This window comes from Thermothielavioides terrestris, chromosome 2, assembly GCF_000226115.1.
Source record: "Thermothielavioides terrestris NRRL 8126 chromosome 2, complete sequence".
In the NCBI taxonomy this organism is placed as follows: domain Eukaryota; kingdom Fungi; phylum Ascomycota; class Sordariomycetes; order Sordariales; family Chaetomiaceae; genus Thermothielavioides; species Thermothielavioides terrestris.
Window position 1 is genome coordinate 420416 of NC_016458.1, and position 16586 is coordinate 437001.

Here is a 16586-nt window from a genome sequence, read left to right on the forward strand (position 1 = left end):
ATAGAAAAAAAGGGCTAGTTGTAGAGGAGTCATTCAAACAGGCATGTTTGGTTTGAAGACCGCACCTTGACCAGCGACGTACACAACAGGAGTAAGAAATGTGTTGTACCATAGCCCGATAGTAATAACGCTGTCTATCCCACAGACCTCCGGCGTCGTAAACAACTCGTCATAGAACCCTCATAGCCGTTTGTAGGGAAAAATCATGATGAGAACCGGGCGCCCTGAACGCCCCTGCGAAACATAGCCCTCCTGACGTGGATGGGCCGTGAGACTAAACCCAGAGATCCGCGACCTGTCCTTCGCGCAGACCTGTTCCGTAGCGTGGTCGGCCGCTCTCAGAGCGGTAGGAATCACGCGGGAATCAAGCCATGCACAGCAACCCAACTACCCCTCGCCCCTCCTCCACCCACCTACCCTCCCTCCCTCCTCAATGTCTTGCGCAAGTCTAAGCGGCCGCTTGGCCATCCAATCCAAACACGCAATCATCATGCCCGCAGGGCCCTCAGCCGCTGCTGCAGCGCATCCTCGACCTCGGGGGTGGGCTCGGCGGGCTCCTTGGCGGGGTCGACCTTGCTGGTGGTGGCCTGGCTGAGCTCCTGGCCGAGCTCGAGGCCGGCGTCGTCGGCGAGCTTGCCGAGCAGCTCGTGCACGGCGTCGTCGCTGACCTGCACGCTCGTGTTCTGGGTCATGGCGTCCTGGTAGATGCCGTTGCTCATGGCGTACTCCTCGTTCTGCGCGCGGAACTGCTCGAGCGTCAGCAGCGTGCGCTCCGGGTTCGCGCTGCGCTGCGCCCGCTGCATCGTCCGCGACGACTGCGCCATCATGGCCGTCATCCGGTTCATCGCGTTGTTCGCCTGGATCTGCGCCAGCGACAGCTCCGCCATGTCCGCCGCCTGGTCCATCTGCGCCGCGATCGCCTGCTTCGCCAGCAGCATCCGGGCTTTCTGGGCCGCCTGCGCGGTTTCGCCTTTTTTGAGGAGCTGCGAGGGACGGCGCACGGAGGTTAGTTAGAACGTCTTTGGCTTATTGTTGGTGGCAAACCGGAACAACGGGGAGCGGCCAAGGCGAGGCGTACGTTCTGGATCTGCTTCTTCAGCTCATTGTCTTGCTTCGCGGCCTTCTGGGCCTCGCGGCGCGCTTGCTTGGCGTTGAACTGCTCAAGTGTCAGAATTCTTCCATAGTGCACCTCCCATCCATCCACCGTTTCTTGCGTCTATCGGCTCGTGGGCGCATTGTCACGTTGCCGATGGCGGGGCTGGGAAGGGGCTGCTTACGCGCGCCTGAAACTCGAGTTGCATATCTCGAGCAAGTTGTCGGTTCGACATGATGTCGGTGGCTCGGCTCCACGGGCGAACTATGCGATGGGGGACGGTTTCCGGCTGGGAAAAGTGCGGGCTGGCGGCGCTGGAAAACGGCGGTTGACAGGTTGAAAGCAGGCAACAAAGCGTGGGGCCTGCCCTGGGCACCAGTTGCTGCCGCGTAGGTACTTCCTGTTGTTGGTGCGTTAACTCGGAGGTAACTCGTCGGTCAAGGCCTGGGCAGTCAGCTGAGGACGGGGCGGCGGAAAGTCAAAATTGGCGGGGCCCAGCGCCGGGCGAGTGGCCCCATGACGCACACATGTGGCTGATGGCCTGCCCTCAACCTAACTAACCTCAGTTTTATCACTGCCGTTGAACGCTGCCGCATGGCAAAAGTGGGCACAAGTGGCGGTGGGTCTGCCCCTTCAAGCCACAACATTGGCCCGCAGCGCCAGTCGGGATGGGCCTGGGACATTTTCGAGAATCGCAAGAGCATTTTTTTTTCACCTTGCCATCCTCGCCCTCGGCTTGCCCGCAAGGCATCTTCCTCCTCTATCGGATACTAGGTTGCATCCTGCCATTTACCATCCGGAGAGCGGCTGCACCATGTCGGCAATGCGGAAACACAACGTCACGACCTTCCCTCGCCTTCCCATCGTGGAGAGGACGAACCGTCACATCCAAATCAAGTGGCACGGCCAGCTATTAGCCGACTGCCCGCCCGGTGAGGCTTACTGGGTGCTCGAGGCCCATCATGCTCCAGGTCGGTGCTCCCCTCTGGCTCCTCCCATCGGCTCCTCCATCTCCATCCGCCTCCATCCGCCTCCATCCTTCTCCATCCTTCGTCCGATTTAATCCCTGGCGACGCAACCCCAAAGACTTCTCCTTCGCTTCACATGAACGACGGGTTACTGACCCCGTCTCTACCTCATCGCGCAGTCTACTACATCCCTCCCAGCAGAGTCCGCCTGCCACTCTCCACTACCCCTCGGTCGACCTTTTCCGAATTCCACGGCGCCGCCACCTACTACGCCATTATGAGCCCCATTTCCGCCGCCGAGATCATAAGCAACAGGATCTGGTCGTACAACGAGCCGCCCAAGGAGTACGAGGCCATCAAGGGCTATCTCGCCTTCTTTGTCGGACCCTGGGAGTGCTATGTCGACAACGAGAGGGCTCACCCGCCGCCGGGCGACTACTACGGCGGCTGGGTCACGAGCGACATCGAGGGCCTGGTGAAGCCGCAGTGGGGAGCGCCGCCAGCCTGGGACAGCGTCTTTTAAAAGGGGCTGGTGGGACGAGGAACGACAGATCGTAAATATCACATCCCTCCCGCGCTATCTCGGAGAGATAATGCTGGGAGCGGTCGCATGTTCGGTGTCTGTGGCGTTAGGGCATAACTCAAGGAAGGCATTGGGCTGGGCGAGGGGAGGGTGTGAATAGACGGGTATGTGGCGTAGAAAAAAAGAAAATAACAAAAAAAGAATCCATATTTCGTTTTCAGATTCGCAACAGTCGGTCGAGCTGCCAGTTGATGTGTCGCCCAGTTGTGGAATGACCGAACGCCAGACCGCCACTCAGTCATGCCACCCAACAAGGAGAGAGAGAAGATGCGGTCTGTGAGCGCGAAGCTGCACGGCGGCGTCCACGCATCCATATAAGCGTTTGCGAAAATCGAGGCAGCGTCAACGCACCATGTCTGTGCTGCTGTGCAAGCTGTTCCGTTCCGCCCAAACGTGGATTCCATGCCGCTTGGCACGAGCTTACTACCCCAGACTATGGGACATCCACATTGCCAACGAACGACGGGAAAGCGGAGGCTCACAACCTGAGGCTCTCCTCAATTTGGAGAGCGGCTCCTCCGCGGCCACCCGTCTTCCCCGGATTCCAGAATAATTCTGCGTTTCTCCACAGAAGCGTTCGTCACCTTGTGGAGAGAGCTTGTCGCTTCGCCCAGCAGAAGAAGAAGAAGGGGTGCTCAGGGATGGCGGGCCGAGGGGGCGGACGGCCGGACGCGATCTCGAACACAGCAGATGCTCTGTGGGGAGTCTGTCGGAGGCAGCACCCGGCGCTTGCTGGGCCGCGAAACGCCCCCAAAGAGCCCTAAAGAGCCGGCCCCCACATGGCGCGCAATCTCGGGGGGCTCGAGAGAGCCTCCAGACTCGTCCGGTCTGACGGCGGAGAGTCGGGGCGGTGTTCATGATGATGTGGTGCGAATTCGTGGGAGAAGAAGTGAGGAGTGGAAGGACGGATCCTTCCCGTTTGAGGGAGGACAGCAAACATTTAGAACCAACAGCGCTCGACGAGGCGCCATCGGGGCAGAAGAAGCACTGCGCCGCTGCACGCACGTGCCGCCAAGGCGCGGCCTGCTTGCATCGCGGACATGTTTCGGACTCGGTGGCCGATCGCCTGCGGGAATGACCCCCTGGAGGTTAGTTAAGTTAGGTGGTTACCCCTTTCACCTCCTGCGGGGATTCACGAGTTGTGACAAGACAGGTCCACCTTGCGCTGGGTGCTGGGGGCCAGGTGGAGTGTGCCACGGAGGTGTTGCACAGAATACGGAATATGAAGAAGTGCTGCTGTCTTTGTTCGGCTTTACGAATTGGGAATTACGGAGTACGGATGACAGCGAGCGCTCACTGGAACGGTGATTCTTGCAGCTCGGCTGACTGTCAGCCCTCGTTACACGGCACCGGGACACAACGAGTCCGAGACAGTCAACGGAACCCCCAGGGCGACGCATTGCCGAAACTGGAAGCAAATTTGGATTGATTGCCGCAGTTTCTGGAAGCCTTGCGCCGGCAACGGCAAGCGAACTGCTGTGAGCTTCCATCCCGTGCAAAAATCTGGGGAAGCCGGGTGGTCCGGGGAGACCCTGAGCATTCAGCCTGATTGCCGCGGCCCCAGGTTCCGCCCAGCATTTCACAGGGTCCTCGCCCAAAAAGGAAGTGTTTGCCATGTCCCGCGTAATTGCTTGCTCAAAGCATCGAGGGTCGCATCCTCATGGAGTTCGGGTCGATGCTTCCATGGTTGACGCTGGATGTGCGGCATCGAGCTGGACGGGGCATCTCCGTCTTAAATTGCTGCCATTGGGAGCGCTCATGTCTCGGCACGGTGTGACCGCGCCACTAAACTGCTTCATCAAGCAGCCAGACGGAGGCAACGATGGGGGCTGGGCCACGGAGCGCTGTGGAGAGCATTGCTAAGATTAGACCGTAAGTTCGTGTAAATGGTCTTGCCAGTGGAGGTGGGCTGAGCAACCAGCGAACCTGGAAGGAGGCGTGGCTGGCGCAGTCAGCATCATTCACCATCTGAGGGTGGCGGAAATGTTGGCCTCCTTCTGGCATCCTCTGAGAGCTGTCACTTGTTGTGGTTGTCCGTTAACTATTCCCTACAAACACGGGGTCGACGACCTCTTGTGCAAGCCAGCTTTCAACGGAATGATGACACGAGTTCAGGGTGTGAAGGCGCAAACAAAGGTATTCGGGGCATGATGGTTCAACGTGCCGAAATGGAAAGGGTCCAGTGGATGAACACAGCGGAGGGCCCGCCCCGCCCCCTTGCATCCGCGCAGTCAGCAGCCCGTCAACCCCTGGATGGGTCCGACACTTGAACGAGGGGGTGGGTCCGTGGAGCAAACACCTCCCGAATCCGTGTGCTTCCCTTGTTTGGAATTCGGACGCTGAGCAATTTGCTCCAATCAAAGCAGGTGCAGGTCCGTGGATGCGCCGCTTGGTGCCTCAGGCGCAAACCGCCCCTTTCGCAACGTGGCCAAAAGATAAAAGCAGGGCTGCTGCCCAGTGTCTGACAGCACCTTCCCAGCTCCAGGGCAAGAAGCCAGCCTGTCCTCTTCGCCAGCAACCAACCAGCTGAGCTGTCGAGTCAAGCCTGGCTTGACGAGTCATCCATGGATTCGTCATGTGCTGGGCACACTCTGCTTAATCTCTTCTTCGTTATTTGACTTTCTTGACATATTAGTATTGAGGAGCTGGGAAGGCGCCTCGATACAGTCAACAGTCAGAGCCTGCACTCCGCAACGCTCTGTCACTCTGCACGCCTTGTTCCGGCGGCATTCGGCAGAGCCCGTGCACAAAGCAGCAAGTCCTCCGCTGTGGCGAGGTTCATCGTAGTCCGAGACATGGACTCTTGGACTGCCCACACCGCGCCGCCAAACATCAAGTTCGAGGATTCTCCCGCCGAGTCGTTGCTCTCAACCCCCGACGAGATGTATCCCTCTCTGTTCGGCTCGAGTTCCGAGTCGAATCCCACCGTCAATCCCATCGACATGTTGACGCCCCAATCAATCGCCGGTGACAAGCAGCCCGACCTGACCTTGCTTGCCGGCCTGACCGCTCTCACTCAGACCGCCCTCACTCCGACCACCCTAGCCGCGCCCCATGCGGCCTCAACGGCCCCCGCTCCCGAGCCCGAGAAGAAGCCGGTCAAAAAGAGGAAATCGTGGGGTCAGGTGCTCCCAGAGCCGAAGACGAACCTCCCTCCCAGGTACGTCACATCAGCAAGGTCTCTTTTGTAGCCTGAAACGATTGCTAACCCTGACGCAGGAAACGCGCCAAGACTGAGGACGAGAAGGAGCAACGCCGTGTTGAGCGGGTTCTCCGCAACCGCCGCGCCGCCCAGTCATCGCGCGAACGGAAGCGCTTGGAGGTTGAGGCTCTGGAGCGGAGGAACAAGGAGCTGGAGGCCGCGCTCCTCCAGGCGCAGCAGATCAACTTCACTCTCCTCGAAGAGATCCAGAAATTCCGCCAGGGTGCCGGCGTTGTCTCTAGGGCCGCACCGTCATTCGACGCCCTTCGCCAGAACCCCGTCACCTTCTCGCAGCAGCTCTTTGGCTCTCAGGACGGGCATGGCGCCCCTATCAGTGGCGCCAGCTCGTTGGAGCAGCTCCTGCAGTCCATCCCGTCCGCAGTCAACAACAAGACCGTCAACCCCGCGTCCCTCTCTCCCGCCCTGAGCCCCATTCCGGAGGCTGCCGAGGAGCAGAAGCAGCCGGCGACAGTCGCAACCCCTGTTGCTGAACCCCCCGCCACGTCCGAGAAGAACGCTTCCGCCGATACGACACAACATCCTGCAGCGATGTTGTGCCAAGACCTGCAGTGTCGGTCGGCGGAAGCGGCTCCCTCGACGTGGCTGGCGGCGTCGCAGCAACCGCTTCACCCGGTGGTGTCCCTGCTCCTCCCGCTCCAGCTCCTGCTGGCTTCGACCTCGGCGATGCTTTCGGTCTGCCAGAGGCCCCTGATGCAGATCGCTATGTCCTTGAAAGCGGGCTTCTCTCTTCGCCCAACTCGAGCGATTACGAATACGATCATCTGGCTGGTGACGACGCCACATCGTTCCCCTTCCCGAACACGGCCTACGAATTCGACTTCAACGAGTTCATCACCGACGGCGAGCTCCACGCCGCGCCCGGCAGCGAACAGCAGCCGCAGCAGCTCCCCAGCCGCCCCGTCGCAGACTCGTCCCTCCTCCCTGAGACTCCGAACCCTTCGGAAGATCCTTACCTGCAGCCCCACTCTGGCGCGTCCCTTGATGGATGCGACGATGGAGGCCTTGCGGTTAGCGTCATCTGAGGGATGCTCGGTCGACCGGGTTTCTGGAGGCGACGTCTCAGCGGCAGCGGCAGCTGGCGGAGAAGCGCAGAAGCAGCTGTACCGTCGCGGGCTGGCTGGTTGGCCCACCGGAGCCGCGCTCCCGTCGAAGGAGGCCCTACTCACCCTGTTGTGGGTCCTCCGAGTTGAAGAGCGGAGACTACAGATCCGCGAGCAGGTCCTGGCCTCGTCGAAACCCGGAACGTTGAGCGTCCCTAAGTCGACGGCACCAACAGTGAAGACAACGTCATTCGTCTTGGCAGTATCGCGTAAGCGAAGTCGCGAAGAAGAGAACGATGTCTCTGAACCTAGGAGACGGCGCTGTCAATGAACGATCTATATCATTTTTCTTTTGGGCAAGCATAGCATGGCGAAAAGGTACACTGCGGGGCTGGTTGGTTAGCTAGCGTTGATTTCTCTGAAGCAGGCGGTTTCTCTCTCGCGAGCTCTTGTACTGTGTAACTCTATCACCGGGCAATCGAGCTTGCTGCAAGTCTTGAACCACATATGCCGAGAATGCGATCGTGCCTCGTTGTCAGACTCGAGTGCCATGGATGCCCAGCCCCTGCTGATGTTGGCTTCTTGGCGAACAATCGGCTGGGCGTTTTGAAGCCCCGACGAGTAACGTCCTATACCAAGGGGGTGTTCGCAAGAGAACTCAAGCTGGCGGTGCGAACCCAGTCAAGTGAGCAAGCATTAAAATCAGCTTGGGAGCCATGAGGGAATAAGGTATCAAGCCACACTCCCGGCTGCGTGCAACATGAATCGAATACCATGATAATACTGCGTCCCTGGCAGCACCACTAATGCTGGGGGCGCTAACGCAACTCAAGCCGGAGTATACCGAGTAGGGACAGCCCATCCAAGTCCTCCACGTTAACCTCAGGTTCCTGAGTGCTTAGGATATCCCAATCAAGGTCACATCCCTGCAAGTCGCCTCGTTTCGAAGCCGGCTGACTAGTAGCGGTAGGTACTTGAGATCGTGCTCTGGTGAAGCCCACAAGCAGGCCGGTTCACGCCCGTGTCCCGCTCGACCTCCCGCTCGACCTCCAGGATCAGGGAGACAAAGGCGACGTGTGGCATGCAATGCCCACCTCGTTCAAATTCCAAGCTCTCCAGACCTGCTCTATCAACCTCTCTATGCTACATCACAACAGACTGATTCAACAGGCCAACGCGCATGTGTCCCTTCCCACCCCTGTTCGCCCGCAGATAGTACGGGACAAAGACCAGCTCCCGTTCGGCTCCCAGCCCGCCGCCTCCTCCTCCTCCTCCTCCTCCTCCTCCTCCTCCTCCTCCACCTGCTGCTGCTGCTGCTGCTACTGGCACGCCCGGATCCTGGCCCGGCCTCTTCTTCGCCGCGCCGAGGACGCCCCGCAGGTCCCGCGGCCGGCAGACGGTGCGCAGCGCGACGTACCGCTCCCCGGCCAGCGTTCTTTCTTCTTCGGTCACGCGCGCGTCAGCCGACAGCGTGATGTCCCTGAAGTGGTTCGCCTCCCACGGGTTGTCGGCGTCCTCGACGCAGTAGATGACGGGCCCGCGGGCGAGGGTGAGCGTGTGCTGGTTGGTGTAGGGGTGCGGGGCGATGAGGCGCGGCGATAGGCCGTGGATGGAGAGCGTGAAGGTTGGGTTGGCGGCTGTGTAGGATGCCGGCAGGGACAGGTAGCCTTTGGAGAGGGTTGCGGTGGGGCAGGGAGGGGTGAGCTGGAGGTAGGTTTGAGATGCGTTAGCTGAAGAGTGAAAGGGGTACATACAGCTGCTGGTGGTGGTGGTGGTGGTTAGCGAGGGCTACAGCAGGTTCGTTCACTTACCGTATATCCCCCGGCCGACCAACCGGGGATTCGGAGGCGCACGGCAAGCCCGGTGGTGGTCGCCGCCGGCGCTTGAAGCTTGAAGGAGACGCGGCCCTCCCACGGCCAGTCGGAGACCTGCTCAAAGACGTACTCCTGCCCGCCGGCTTGGAAGGTCACCTTGGCTGTGGTGTACAGGTGCACGTTCACGAACGGCGGCTCTCCGTCCTCGGCTGCCGCCCCGTAATCCCACAGATACCCGCCCAGGTTGCCAAACAGGCGCATCAGGTTGGGCGGGCAGCACGAGCACTCGAACCAGGTGTGGCGCACGCTGCGGTCGGCGTCGGACGAGGCCAGCTGGTTGACGTACGTGAAGGCGGTGCCGTCGAGGCTCATGGCGGTCATGACGGCGTTGTACAGGCACAGCTCCATGACGTCGGCGTAGCGGGCGTCCAGGTCGACGTGCAGCAGGCGCTCGGCCAGCATCATGACGCCGATGGCCGCGCACGTCTCGGCGTAGCACCCGCCCTCGTCGGTGCCCTGCGGCAGGAAGTAGTCGATCCCGAACCCCTCCCACTGCTTGACCGCGCCGATGCCGCCCGTCACGTACATCTTGCGGTCGACCATGTTGTCCCACAGCGCGCGCACCGCCGCCAGGTACGCGTCCCGCGCCGGCCACGCGCGCACGCCCAGCTCGTCCAGGCAAGCCAGGTCCGCCACCGCCGTGAGCAGGTACATGGCGCGCACCGCGTGGCCCTCGACCGACGTCTGCCGCAGGACCGGCGCGTGCGACTGGTTGTACCAGTGGCTGGTGCGCGACACCGGGTAGTGGTCGGGCCGCTTCCACGGCGAGTCGCCGCGGCGGCGGGCCTCCCAGTCGAAGAAGTGCATGCCGTCCTGCCCGCGCGGGTTGCCGCGCTCCTCGACGAAGTAGCGCGCCAGCTCGTACGCTTGGGTGCTGCCCGTCGCCGCGTGCAGCCGCAGCAGCGCCAGCTCGATCTCCGGGTGCCCCGGGTACCCGTGCAGCTGGTGCTCGGCCGGCCCGAAGACGGAGTGGATCAGCGAGACGTACTTCTCGATCGGCTCGAGCAGGAGGTTGTTGTGGTAGTAGTTCTTGTGCGCGAGCGCCGCCTCGATCAGGTGGCCGGCGTTGTATCTTTGGCGCCATGTCTTGTGAGCAACAAACAGTTTGATTTATTTATACAACGCATGGCAACTGTGGTCTGTGGAATACTCACAGCTCATGCATGTCCCGGATGTTAGACCAGCGCTTGTCCGGCTCGACGACGGTGAAGTAGACGTTCAGGTAGCCGTCCGGCTGCTGCGCGCCGCGGATCATGTCGACCAGCTCGCGCACGGCCCGGTCGACCTCCTCGTCGTACTCGTCCGCGAGGAGGTAGCACGCGCCCTCGATCCACTTGGCCACGTCGCTGTCCCAGAACAGGCTCGGCGGCACCGGCCACGACGACTTGTCGTCGTACACCGGGTGCCACTGCAGCTTGAAGCAGTCGTACCGGCCCGTGTCGCGCAGCTGCTTGAGCTGCGCCTTGACCGTGGTGCGGCTGATGGTGGTGCGGCGCGCCCTCAGCAGCGACGGCCCGTGGAAGGCCGTCTGGGCGAAGGTTGACTGGGGGTGGGCCATGCTTGCGCTTGTGCGTAGGTGGGAGTCACAACCGAGACGGGCTCTGGGTTAGCTGGCGAAGGCGGACGGTCCAGAATTCGGGTCTCCCGGCAGATATGGCCCGGGGGGTAATTACCTTGGAAGGGAGGCATCCTCCTAGTTATAAGACGAGCTGATTGATGTTTTCCGAGTTCGTGGAATCCACGATAGCCAGAGTTTTCCTGCGGGGTCTTCGTCATCCCCTCGTTGATATCGTCGCCACCCCCGAGCCGCCGAGCTGTGGGTTCTGGTTGTCGGCGGTGCCGGTGGTGGTAATCCTGCCAACTAGCCGAGCCAATGCCAGCAGTCGTGGCTGGCCTTAAATCCGGGGGAGGGCCGGCTAGCTGGGGGTAACATCCTGGAAGTTGGGGAAGGAGTTGAAGCGCACCACTCAGAGCATCCGCTCGGCCCCCCGGGCGGGGTCGGCACATGGACGGGGAAAGCGTGGAGTTTCCGGGGAGCTGGTCGGGTCTGCGAGGAGCATCACCAGAAGGGGAAGGTGTGTCGTATTGGAGCTTGTCTAGAAGTGGCGGAAGAACGTTTGTTGCCTGAGGTGACAGAGAAAAGGGGCCCCCGGTCAGTCAGGGTGGTGTTCTCCGACATCACTTACACACCGAATGTATTTATTTAAGGGGCCGGTGCTGACCTGTTTGCTCTCCCAAGCGAAGCAGTCCAAGGTGATTCGTCACTCTGATTCACTTGGTAACAATCAAAACCATGGGGTTCTTGCAAAAGTTCCTCCCTCCGGAAGACCGCTATGCGGCGCTGCTGCTCTATGGCATGGTATTCTCGACATGCTTCAACGGCTACGATGCGGGTATGTCCCGGCCTGCGGACACTCTGCTCCAGCAACGTGGGCCTGACCCGCTTCTGACACGTCTCGTATTCATAGGCATCATGACGGTGATCCTCGCCGACAAGCAGTTCATCCAGTACTACAGCGTCGACGCCACCCGCTCCGGCACCATCGCCGCCGTGCCCTGGGCATCCACCGGCCTGGCCCAGCTGTTCGTGGGCGGCACGCTCGCGAACAAGGTTGGCAGGCTCTGGGCGCTGCGCATCTCCATTGCCTCCATGATCATCGGCGTCATCGTCCAGGTGGTGCCCAACACCTACGGTGTCCTGATCCTCGGTCGCCTGATCACCGGTCTGGGGTTTGGGTGCGTGTACATCGCGTCAAACCTCTACGTCGCAGAGTGTTCGCCAAAGTTGCTCCGCGGGAGCTTCGTGGGGACCGTCGCCCAGTTTGGATATCAGCTTGGGACATTCATAGCGTTCTGGACCGGGTAGGTCTCGCTCTCCTGCGGCCAGGTGATGATAAGGAGTCGTGGACCCTGTGCTGATTTGGACGTCACGTTGATAGGTACGGCATGTCGTTCCATACGTCGCCCTTTAACATCGCCTGGCGCGTCTCCAACGTGATCCAAATCCCGATCGGCATCGCCTTCATCATCCTCAGCTTCTGGTACCCGGAGTCGCCGCGCTGGCTGCTCGAGAAGGACAACCCGGACAAGGCGCTCCGCGTGCTCTGCAAGCTGCGCATGGGCACGCCCCAGTCGGAACACGTCCGCGCCGAATTCCACGAGCTGGTGGCCGCGCGGGAGTCCCGCCGCCGCTTCGACACCGGCTATGCGGGCCTTTTCAAGTCTGCCGGCTTGCGGAAGCGCCTGTTGTACGGCTTGTATGCCACGGCGCTTCAGCAAGCAGGAGGCATCGCCGCGCTGACCATGTACGCCACAATTGTGAGTTTGCCCACGCCATAACGTGATGTTTTTCTTGATTCGGCACCGTATGGTCCTAACACTCGCGGTCCCGCCAGATCTACGAATCTCTAGGCTGGAACGCAGGCCACCAGGCGCTGGCGATCAACGGCGTGCAGGCTGCCCTGCAGCTCGTCATCGTGCTCGTCAACACGTTCACGGTCGACCGCTTCGGCCGCAAGGCGCTGCTGATCGCCGGCTTCGCCATCCAGGCGGCCGCGCTGCTCATCCTCTCCAGCCTGACCACCGCCTTCCCCGACAACTCGAACAGGGCGGCCGGCGTGGCCGAGGTCGCCATGCTCTTCATCGTCGGGCTGACGTACTGCTGGTCCAACGGGCCCATCACGCCGGCCATCGCGTCCGAGATCTTCCCGCAGGAGGTCCGCGACAAGGCCTTCGGACTGAGTCTGCTGGGGCAGACGGTGTGTCTGCTGGCTCTCACGCAGCCGTGGCCGACGTTCACCAGTGAGGTTGGCGGCAAGAGCTATTGGTTGTTGTTTGGGTTGAATACCCTGCTGCTGGTGAGTACCTGACCATCACCTTGTCGAATTGTGTGATCATGCGCGGGTCTCACGAACTGCTGGCTCACCATGCTCTAATTTTCAGGTCTCCGTCATTTTCATCCTGCCAGAGACAAAGGGCATATCCCTGGAGAGAATGGATAAGATCTTCGGCGAAGTTGATGCTGTCGAGGTGGGCGAGGAACAAGGCGTGGACAAGGTGGAGGCCATGGTGGTCTCGCAGCTGGAGCACGAGGAGAACGCCCGCCACGAGGGCATGGAGCTACCTAGGCTCTAGCCACGGGATAACTAACGATAGTGGTACCAACCGGTAGCCTGCTGTCGTGAGTCAAGCCCTGCCCTCAAAAGGTGGGTGGCATAGCATTCCGGGTAGTCAAAGGAAAGCGTAGGTACCTATGCTCGGGGTAGGAATAAGACGTGTATCATCATCTTTGCCACGCCCGTTCTTGGCTGTCTGTAAAACAAACTATGCATAATACGACAGGATTGGTTGCCGCGGAGCGGTATGCTGGACCTCCATCTCTACAACCACACATCTGGCGGCGACAAGGGAGGCCGGAAGGCCTCGCTCATGTTACATTCGTTCTCTCCTATTTACACTAATCCTTTGCAACGCCTCCTGCACCCGATGATGGTGTATTCCCCGCACTAGGATTCTGGGCAGCGGCATGGCATCCACGCCCGCGGGCCCCTCCGTGACGCAGGTCGGCCACCATCCACTCTGGTTTGAAAAGCCAGCCACATACTTCCAAGGGTCCTATCAGTCCCTCGCGGAAATTGCTTGCAAAGCCGGCGTTGGCTCTGGTCCAGGTCAATACGGCCAGGAAGAAGGGACGAGTGCGGGATGGTCGCTGAACTCCCTACTCGGACTGTTGAAAGCTCTTCGGAACCTTTGCCGCGGCAGCGCCGGCATCCAACAGGGGGTTCTCGCGCACCTGGAGGGGTCTGAACGGCGTCTTCAAAAGTTCCTGGAACGTCACCGAGAATACTGTCATCGTCGACAACTGAACGCAAGGTTACCGCCCGGGCCGCAAACTGGGCTCTGCCTGTCCTGTCCCCGCGCCGAAACCTCCTCTTGTGGTCCGAAGAAGGTCAGTGGCAGCGGCTGAACAATGCAGACTGGTGAAGGGTCCCATGTGGTTGACGATGCGGTCGTCGGTGGTCAACCGTAAGGTTGGGGGCTGTATCCGCACGAACGGATTCCTGGTTGACCTGACCCAGATTGCCCCCTGTTGACCTGACCTGCAGGGAATAACAACGGGTCTCGAAAAGTTGCTGGTCAGGTCAACAGGGGGCAGCATCGGTCAGATCAACCTCCGTACCCCTGCCGGTCAGGTCAACAAGGGGGGGGGTTGGGTGATCGGTCAGATCAACTTCTTTACCCCTGCCGGTTAGGTCAACATGGGGAGTGGTCGGTCAGGTCAACCACCATATCCCTGCCGGTCAGGTCAACATGCGGTATAGTCGGTTAGGCCAAATACACAGGTGGATGTACGTAACTACTCGTCTGCAGGCGAAGTGGACTTCATCCCACACCGTGTGGTTGGGCGGATCGTGTTTTGCTAACAGCCGGAGCAGCAATGACCAGTGTCAGTCGGGCCGTTCTCAGCTAGGAGCGGCATACGAAGTAAACGACAACTTGAGCCCACGGCGACAGGGACACACTCGAGGTGAACAGAGGTAACCCCATCCCCGCGGGAGAACCGAAGCTACACGCTCTGGACTGCCTTCAAGAGCTCTTGGTTCTCGGCACTCCGCTGCGGAGCGCCTGGCAGCCGGCCTTGGACATCATCAACAACTGCCAACGAGGAGCTGATGGCCGTCAACCAAGATCCTGTCTACAGCTTTCAAGCATTCCCATGCAAGTTGATCTGCAACAAGCACATCACCTGCGACTCGAGGTATCCTGCGCAGCACTGGTCTGGGTTATCCGTCAAGGGAATATTCCCTTTTTTTCTTCTCAATACAGACGACGAATTGGTGAATATGACCGACAGGTTCACAGGGGTTTAGACACTCCAGGCTATTGCTACTACAGCAAGTTTAATTCCTTTGATGAACTATTACAATTAATATTTGTTGCCCACTATACAGTCAATGTCCGAGCAAACAGCTTGTATGTTTCAAACCCCTAAACAACTCCGACGTACTGGAAAGGGGTGCCAACGCGCCGTGCTCCCTCGTCCACTTCTGCCCCGAACGTCCCTAGCACTGCTTCACCCCAAGACCCTTCTTCCCCGTCCTCCTCTCACTTAGCCCAGCCCGCGAGTCCCTTGCCTGCCCGTCGCCCACCACCTCCGCCTCGTCCTCCTCCTCCCCCTCGGACCGATCATCCCTGGCCACGCCGAGCGCGACGAACCGGTAGGCCGACCGGAGCAGGCAGCCGAGCCAGAACAGGTTGAGCGCCTGCAGGGCGGCGAGCAGCGCGAGCGTGACGGCCTGCGAGAGCCGGCACTTGTACTGCTGCGCGGGCCAGTCGAGCCCGAACGGCCCCACCGTCGCGAACTCGGTCGCGACCGACCGCAGGATCGAAAGGTTCAGGTAGTGCCGCTGGTAGATCCACATGGCGATGCAGAGCGCGAAGGCGGGCACCTGCAGTTGGTGGGAGAGGTAGTTGAGGGATTTGGAAATCTATGCGCGTGGTCGGGCCCAGAGGGCAGGCGGTTAGTTATCGTCCTAGGAAGCGGGTTATAAGAGGGGGGGAGTGTGGGAACTGCGAATGCCAGTCGACTCACAGCAAGGAAGAAATCGCTAATGTCGTGCGTGATGTACACGGCAATGCCCATGTATGTAAAGTGGAAGCGGTAGCTCAGCCCGATCAGCGCGATGGTGATGATGTGGTGCGCGACCAGCTCCCGGAAGTCCTTGCGGCGCTTCTCCTGGCCCAGCAGCATGACGATGGCCTGCTGCACCCAGAAGGCCGCCTGGAACAGGTAGTAGAACTTGAAGACGGCCGCGTGCGTCGTGTGCGGGAACCCCTCGTACATGCCGCGCGTCTCGAAGTACCATAGCCCGGGCGTCTGGCGCATCGTGTACAGTCCGAGGGGTCCGATGAAGGCGATATAGCACACCGTGTACATCTGCTCCATGAAGCGCACCTGCTTGCCGCGCGAACGGATGCCGCCGCGCCGGGCAAGCGGCCGCAGCACCTCGTGCATGACGAACTCGCGCGCGAAGGAGAGGACGACGGTGTAGAAGCACACGAAGGCGAGGTCCCAAGGCCCCTTGCCGTACCGGTGGCCGTGTTGGTCATCGTCGAGCCTGTAGGAGAGAAAGAGAAAGCGGTGAAGGACGTTGGACTCGCTCGGGTTGAGGGCATACAGCGAGACGAAGGCGAGCATCAGAACCAGCGGCAGGGCCCAGGTACGGCGGAAGAGCCATGGTCTTGGTCTCGGACGGCTGCGCCTCGTTGTGAAGGACTTGCTAGAGCGTGGCCGGCCGCCAGAGACTGACGGAGGTTCCGAATTCTGCTTGGCACGCGGCGGACGTCGTGATAATCCGGCGTTGTCATTGCCTACGGCGCCTGGCAGAGGGTATGCCGGGGTGCTGAGCAGCGACAACGCGCCAGAAGCGCCCATTGTTGGCAGTTCATGTGTGGTGAACATGAGGAGTTTGCGTGACATGCGACTATGAAAGATCCAAGTTGAGCGGAAGCTGACAGGTTGTGTGTGGTTATAGGATAGCTTGCTTGCCCCTGAATCGTCCACTTCGGCGTCCGCGGAGAGCCGGGTCTCCGCCCCAGCCGGAACAACACATGCTAGGGCCTGCCCGCAACAAGCCTCGTGACGAGTGGTTCTCAACTATTTATCCTTGAGGGCGTGAGGCATTCGGCTGAGAGAAAAGAAGTGTAGTGACTAAAGACTCTTTGCGACAGAGTGCTATGTCGTGGCGTGTTCGACAACGGAAGGCGGATCTGTGGTTGCTCTGGGACGCAGGCATCGCCATGCC

The 16586-nt window shown here is 60.4% G+C and overlaps 6 protein-coding genes across 6 annotated transcripts; 3 read left to right on the forward strand and 3 right to left on the reverse strand.

The window, feature by feature from the left end:
• Positions 1 to 300: 300 nt before the first annotated feature.
• Positions 301 to 1600, reverse strand: THITE_2111315 (uncharacterized protein). Its single transcript, XM_003651210.1, has one exon. The coding sequence runs from the start codon at positions 936 to 938 to the stop codon at positions 489 to 491; it is 450 nt and encodes a 149-aa protein (XP_003651258.1). The 5' UTR covers positions 939 to 1600; the 3' UTR covers positions 301 to 488.
• Positions 1601 to 1787: 187 nt separating this feature from the next.
• Positions 1788 to 2811, forward strand: THITE_2169812 (uncharacterized protein). Its single transcript, XM_003651211.1, has 2 exons — positions 1788 to 2064; positions 2241 to 2811. Exons 1-2 carry the CDS (start codon positions 1908 to 1910, stop codon positions 2582 to 2584), a joined length of 501 nt encoding a protein of 166 aa, XP_003651259.1. The 5' UTR covers positions 1788 to 1907; the 3' UTR covers positions 2585 to 2811.
• A 2519-nt stretch (positions 2812 to 5330) lies between these two features.
• Positions 5331 to 7326, forward strand: THITE_2111320 (uncharacterized protein). Its single transcript, XM_003651212.1, has 2 exons — positions 5331 to 5804; positions 5864 to 7326. Exons 1-2 carry the CDS (start codon positions 5440 to 5442, stop codon positions 7236 to 7238), a joined length of 1740 nt encoding a protein of 579 aa, XP_003651260.1. The 5' UTR covers positions 5331 to 5439; the 3' UTR covers positions 7239 to 7326.
• A 724-nt stretch (positions 7327 to 8050) lies between these two features.
• THITE_2048089 (uncharacterized protein) lies at positions 8051 to 10339 on the reverse strand (the record flags this gene model as incomplete). Its single annotated transcript, XM_003651213.1, has 5 exons — positions 8051 to 8166; positions 8231 to 8255; positions 8279 to 8611; positions 8719 to 9853; positions 9936 to 10339. The coding sequence occupies 5 exons, from the start codon at positions 10337 to 10339 to the stop codon at positions 8051 to 8053; spliced, it is 2013 nt and encodes a 670-aa protein (XP_003651261.1).
• Positions 10340 to 11248: 909 nt separating this feature from the next.
• On the forward strand, positions 11249 to 13171 carry THITE_2111324 (uncharacterized protein). The gene is made up of 4 exons (XM_003651214.1): positions 11249 to 11643; positions 11721 to 12099; positions 12177 to 12638; positions 12724 to 13171. The coding sequence occupies exons 1-4, from the start codon at positions 11255 to 11257 to the stop codon at positions 12913 to 12915; spliced, it is 1422 nt and encodes a 473-aa protein (XP_003651262.1). The 5' UTR covers positions 11249 to 11254; the 3' UTR covers positions 12916 to 13171.
• A 1457-nt stretch (positions 13172 to 14628) lies between these two features.
• Positions 14629 to 16281, reverse strand: THITE_2111326 (uncharacterized protein). The gene is made up of 2 exons (XM_003651215.1): positions 15374 to 16281; positions 14629 to 15269 (listed from the first exon to the last, which is right to left on the reverse strand). The coding sequence occupies exons 1-2, from the start codon at positions 16214 to 16216 to the stop codon at positions 14844 to 14846; spliced, it is 1269 nt and encodes a 422-aa protein (XP_003651263.1). The 5' UTR covers positions 16217 to 16281; the 3' UTR covers positions 14629 to 14843.
• Between the last annotated feature and the right edge of the window lie 305 nt (positions 16282 to 16586).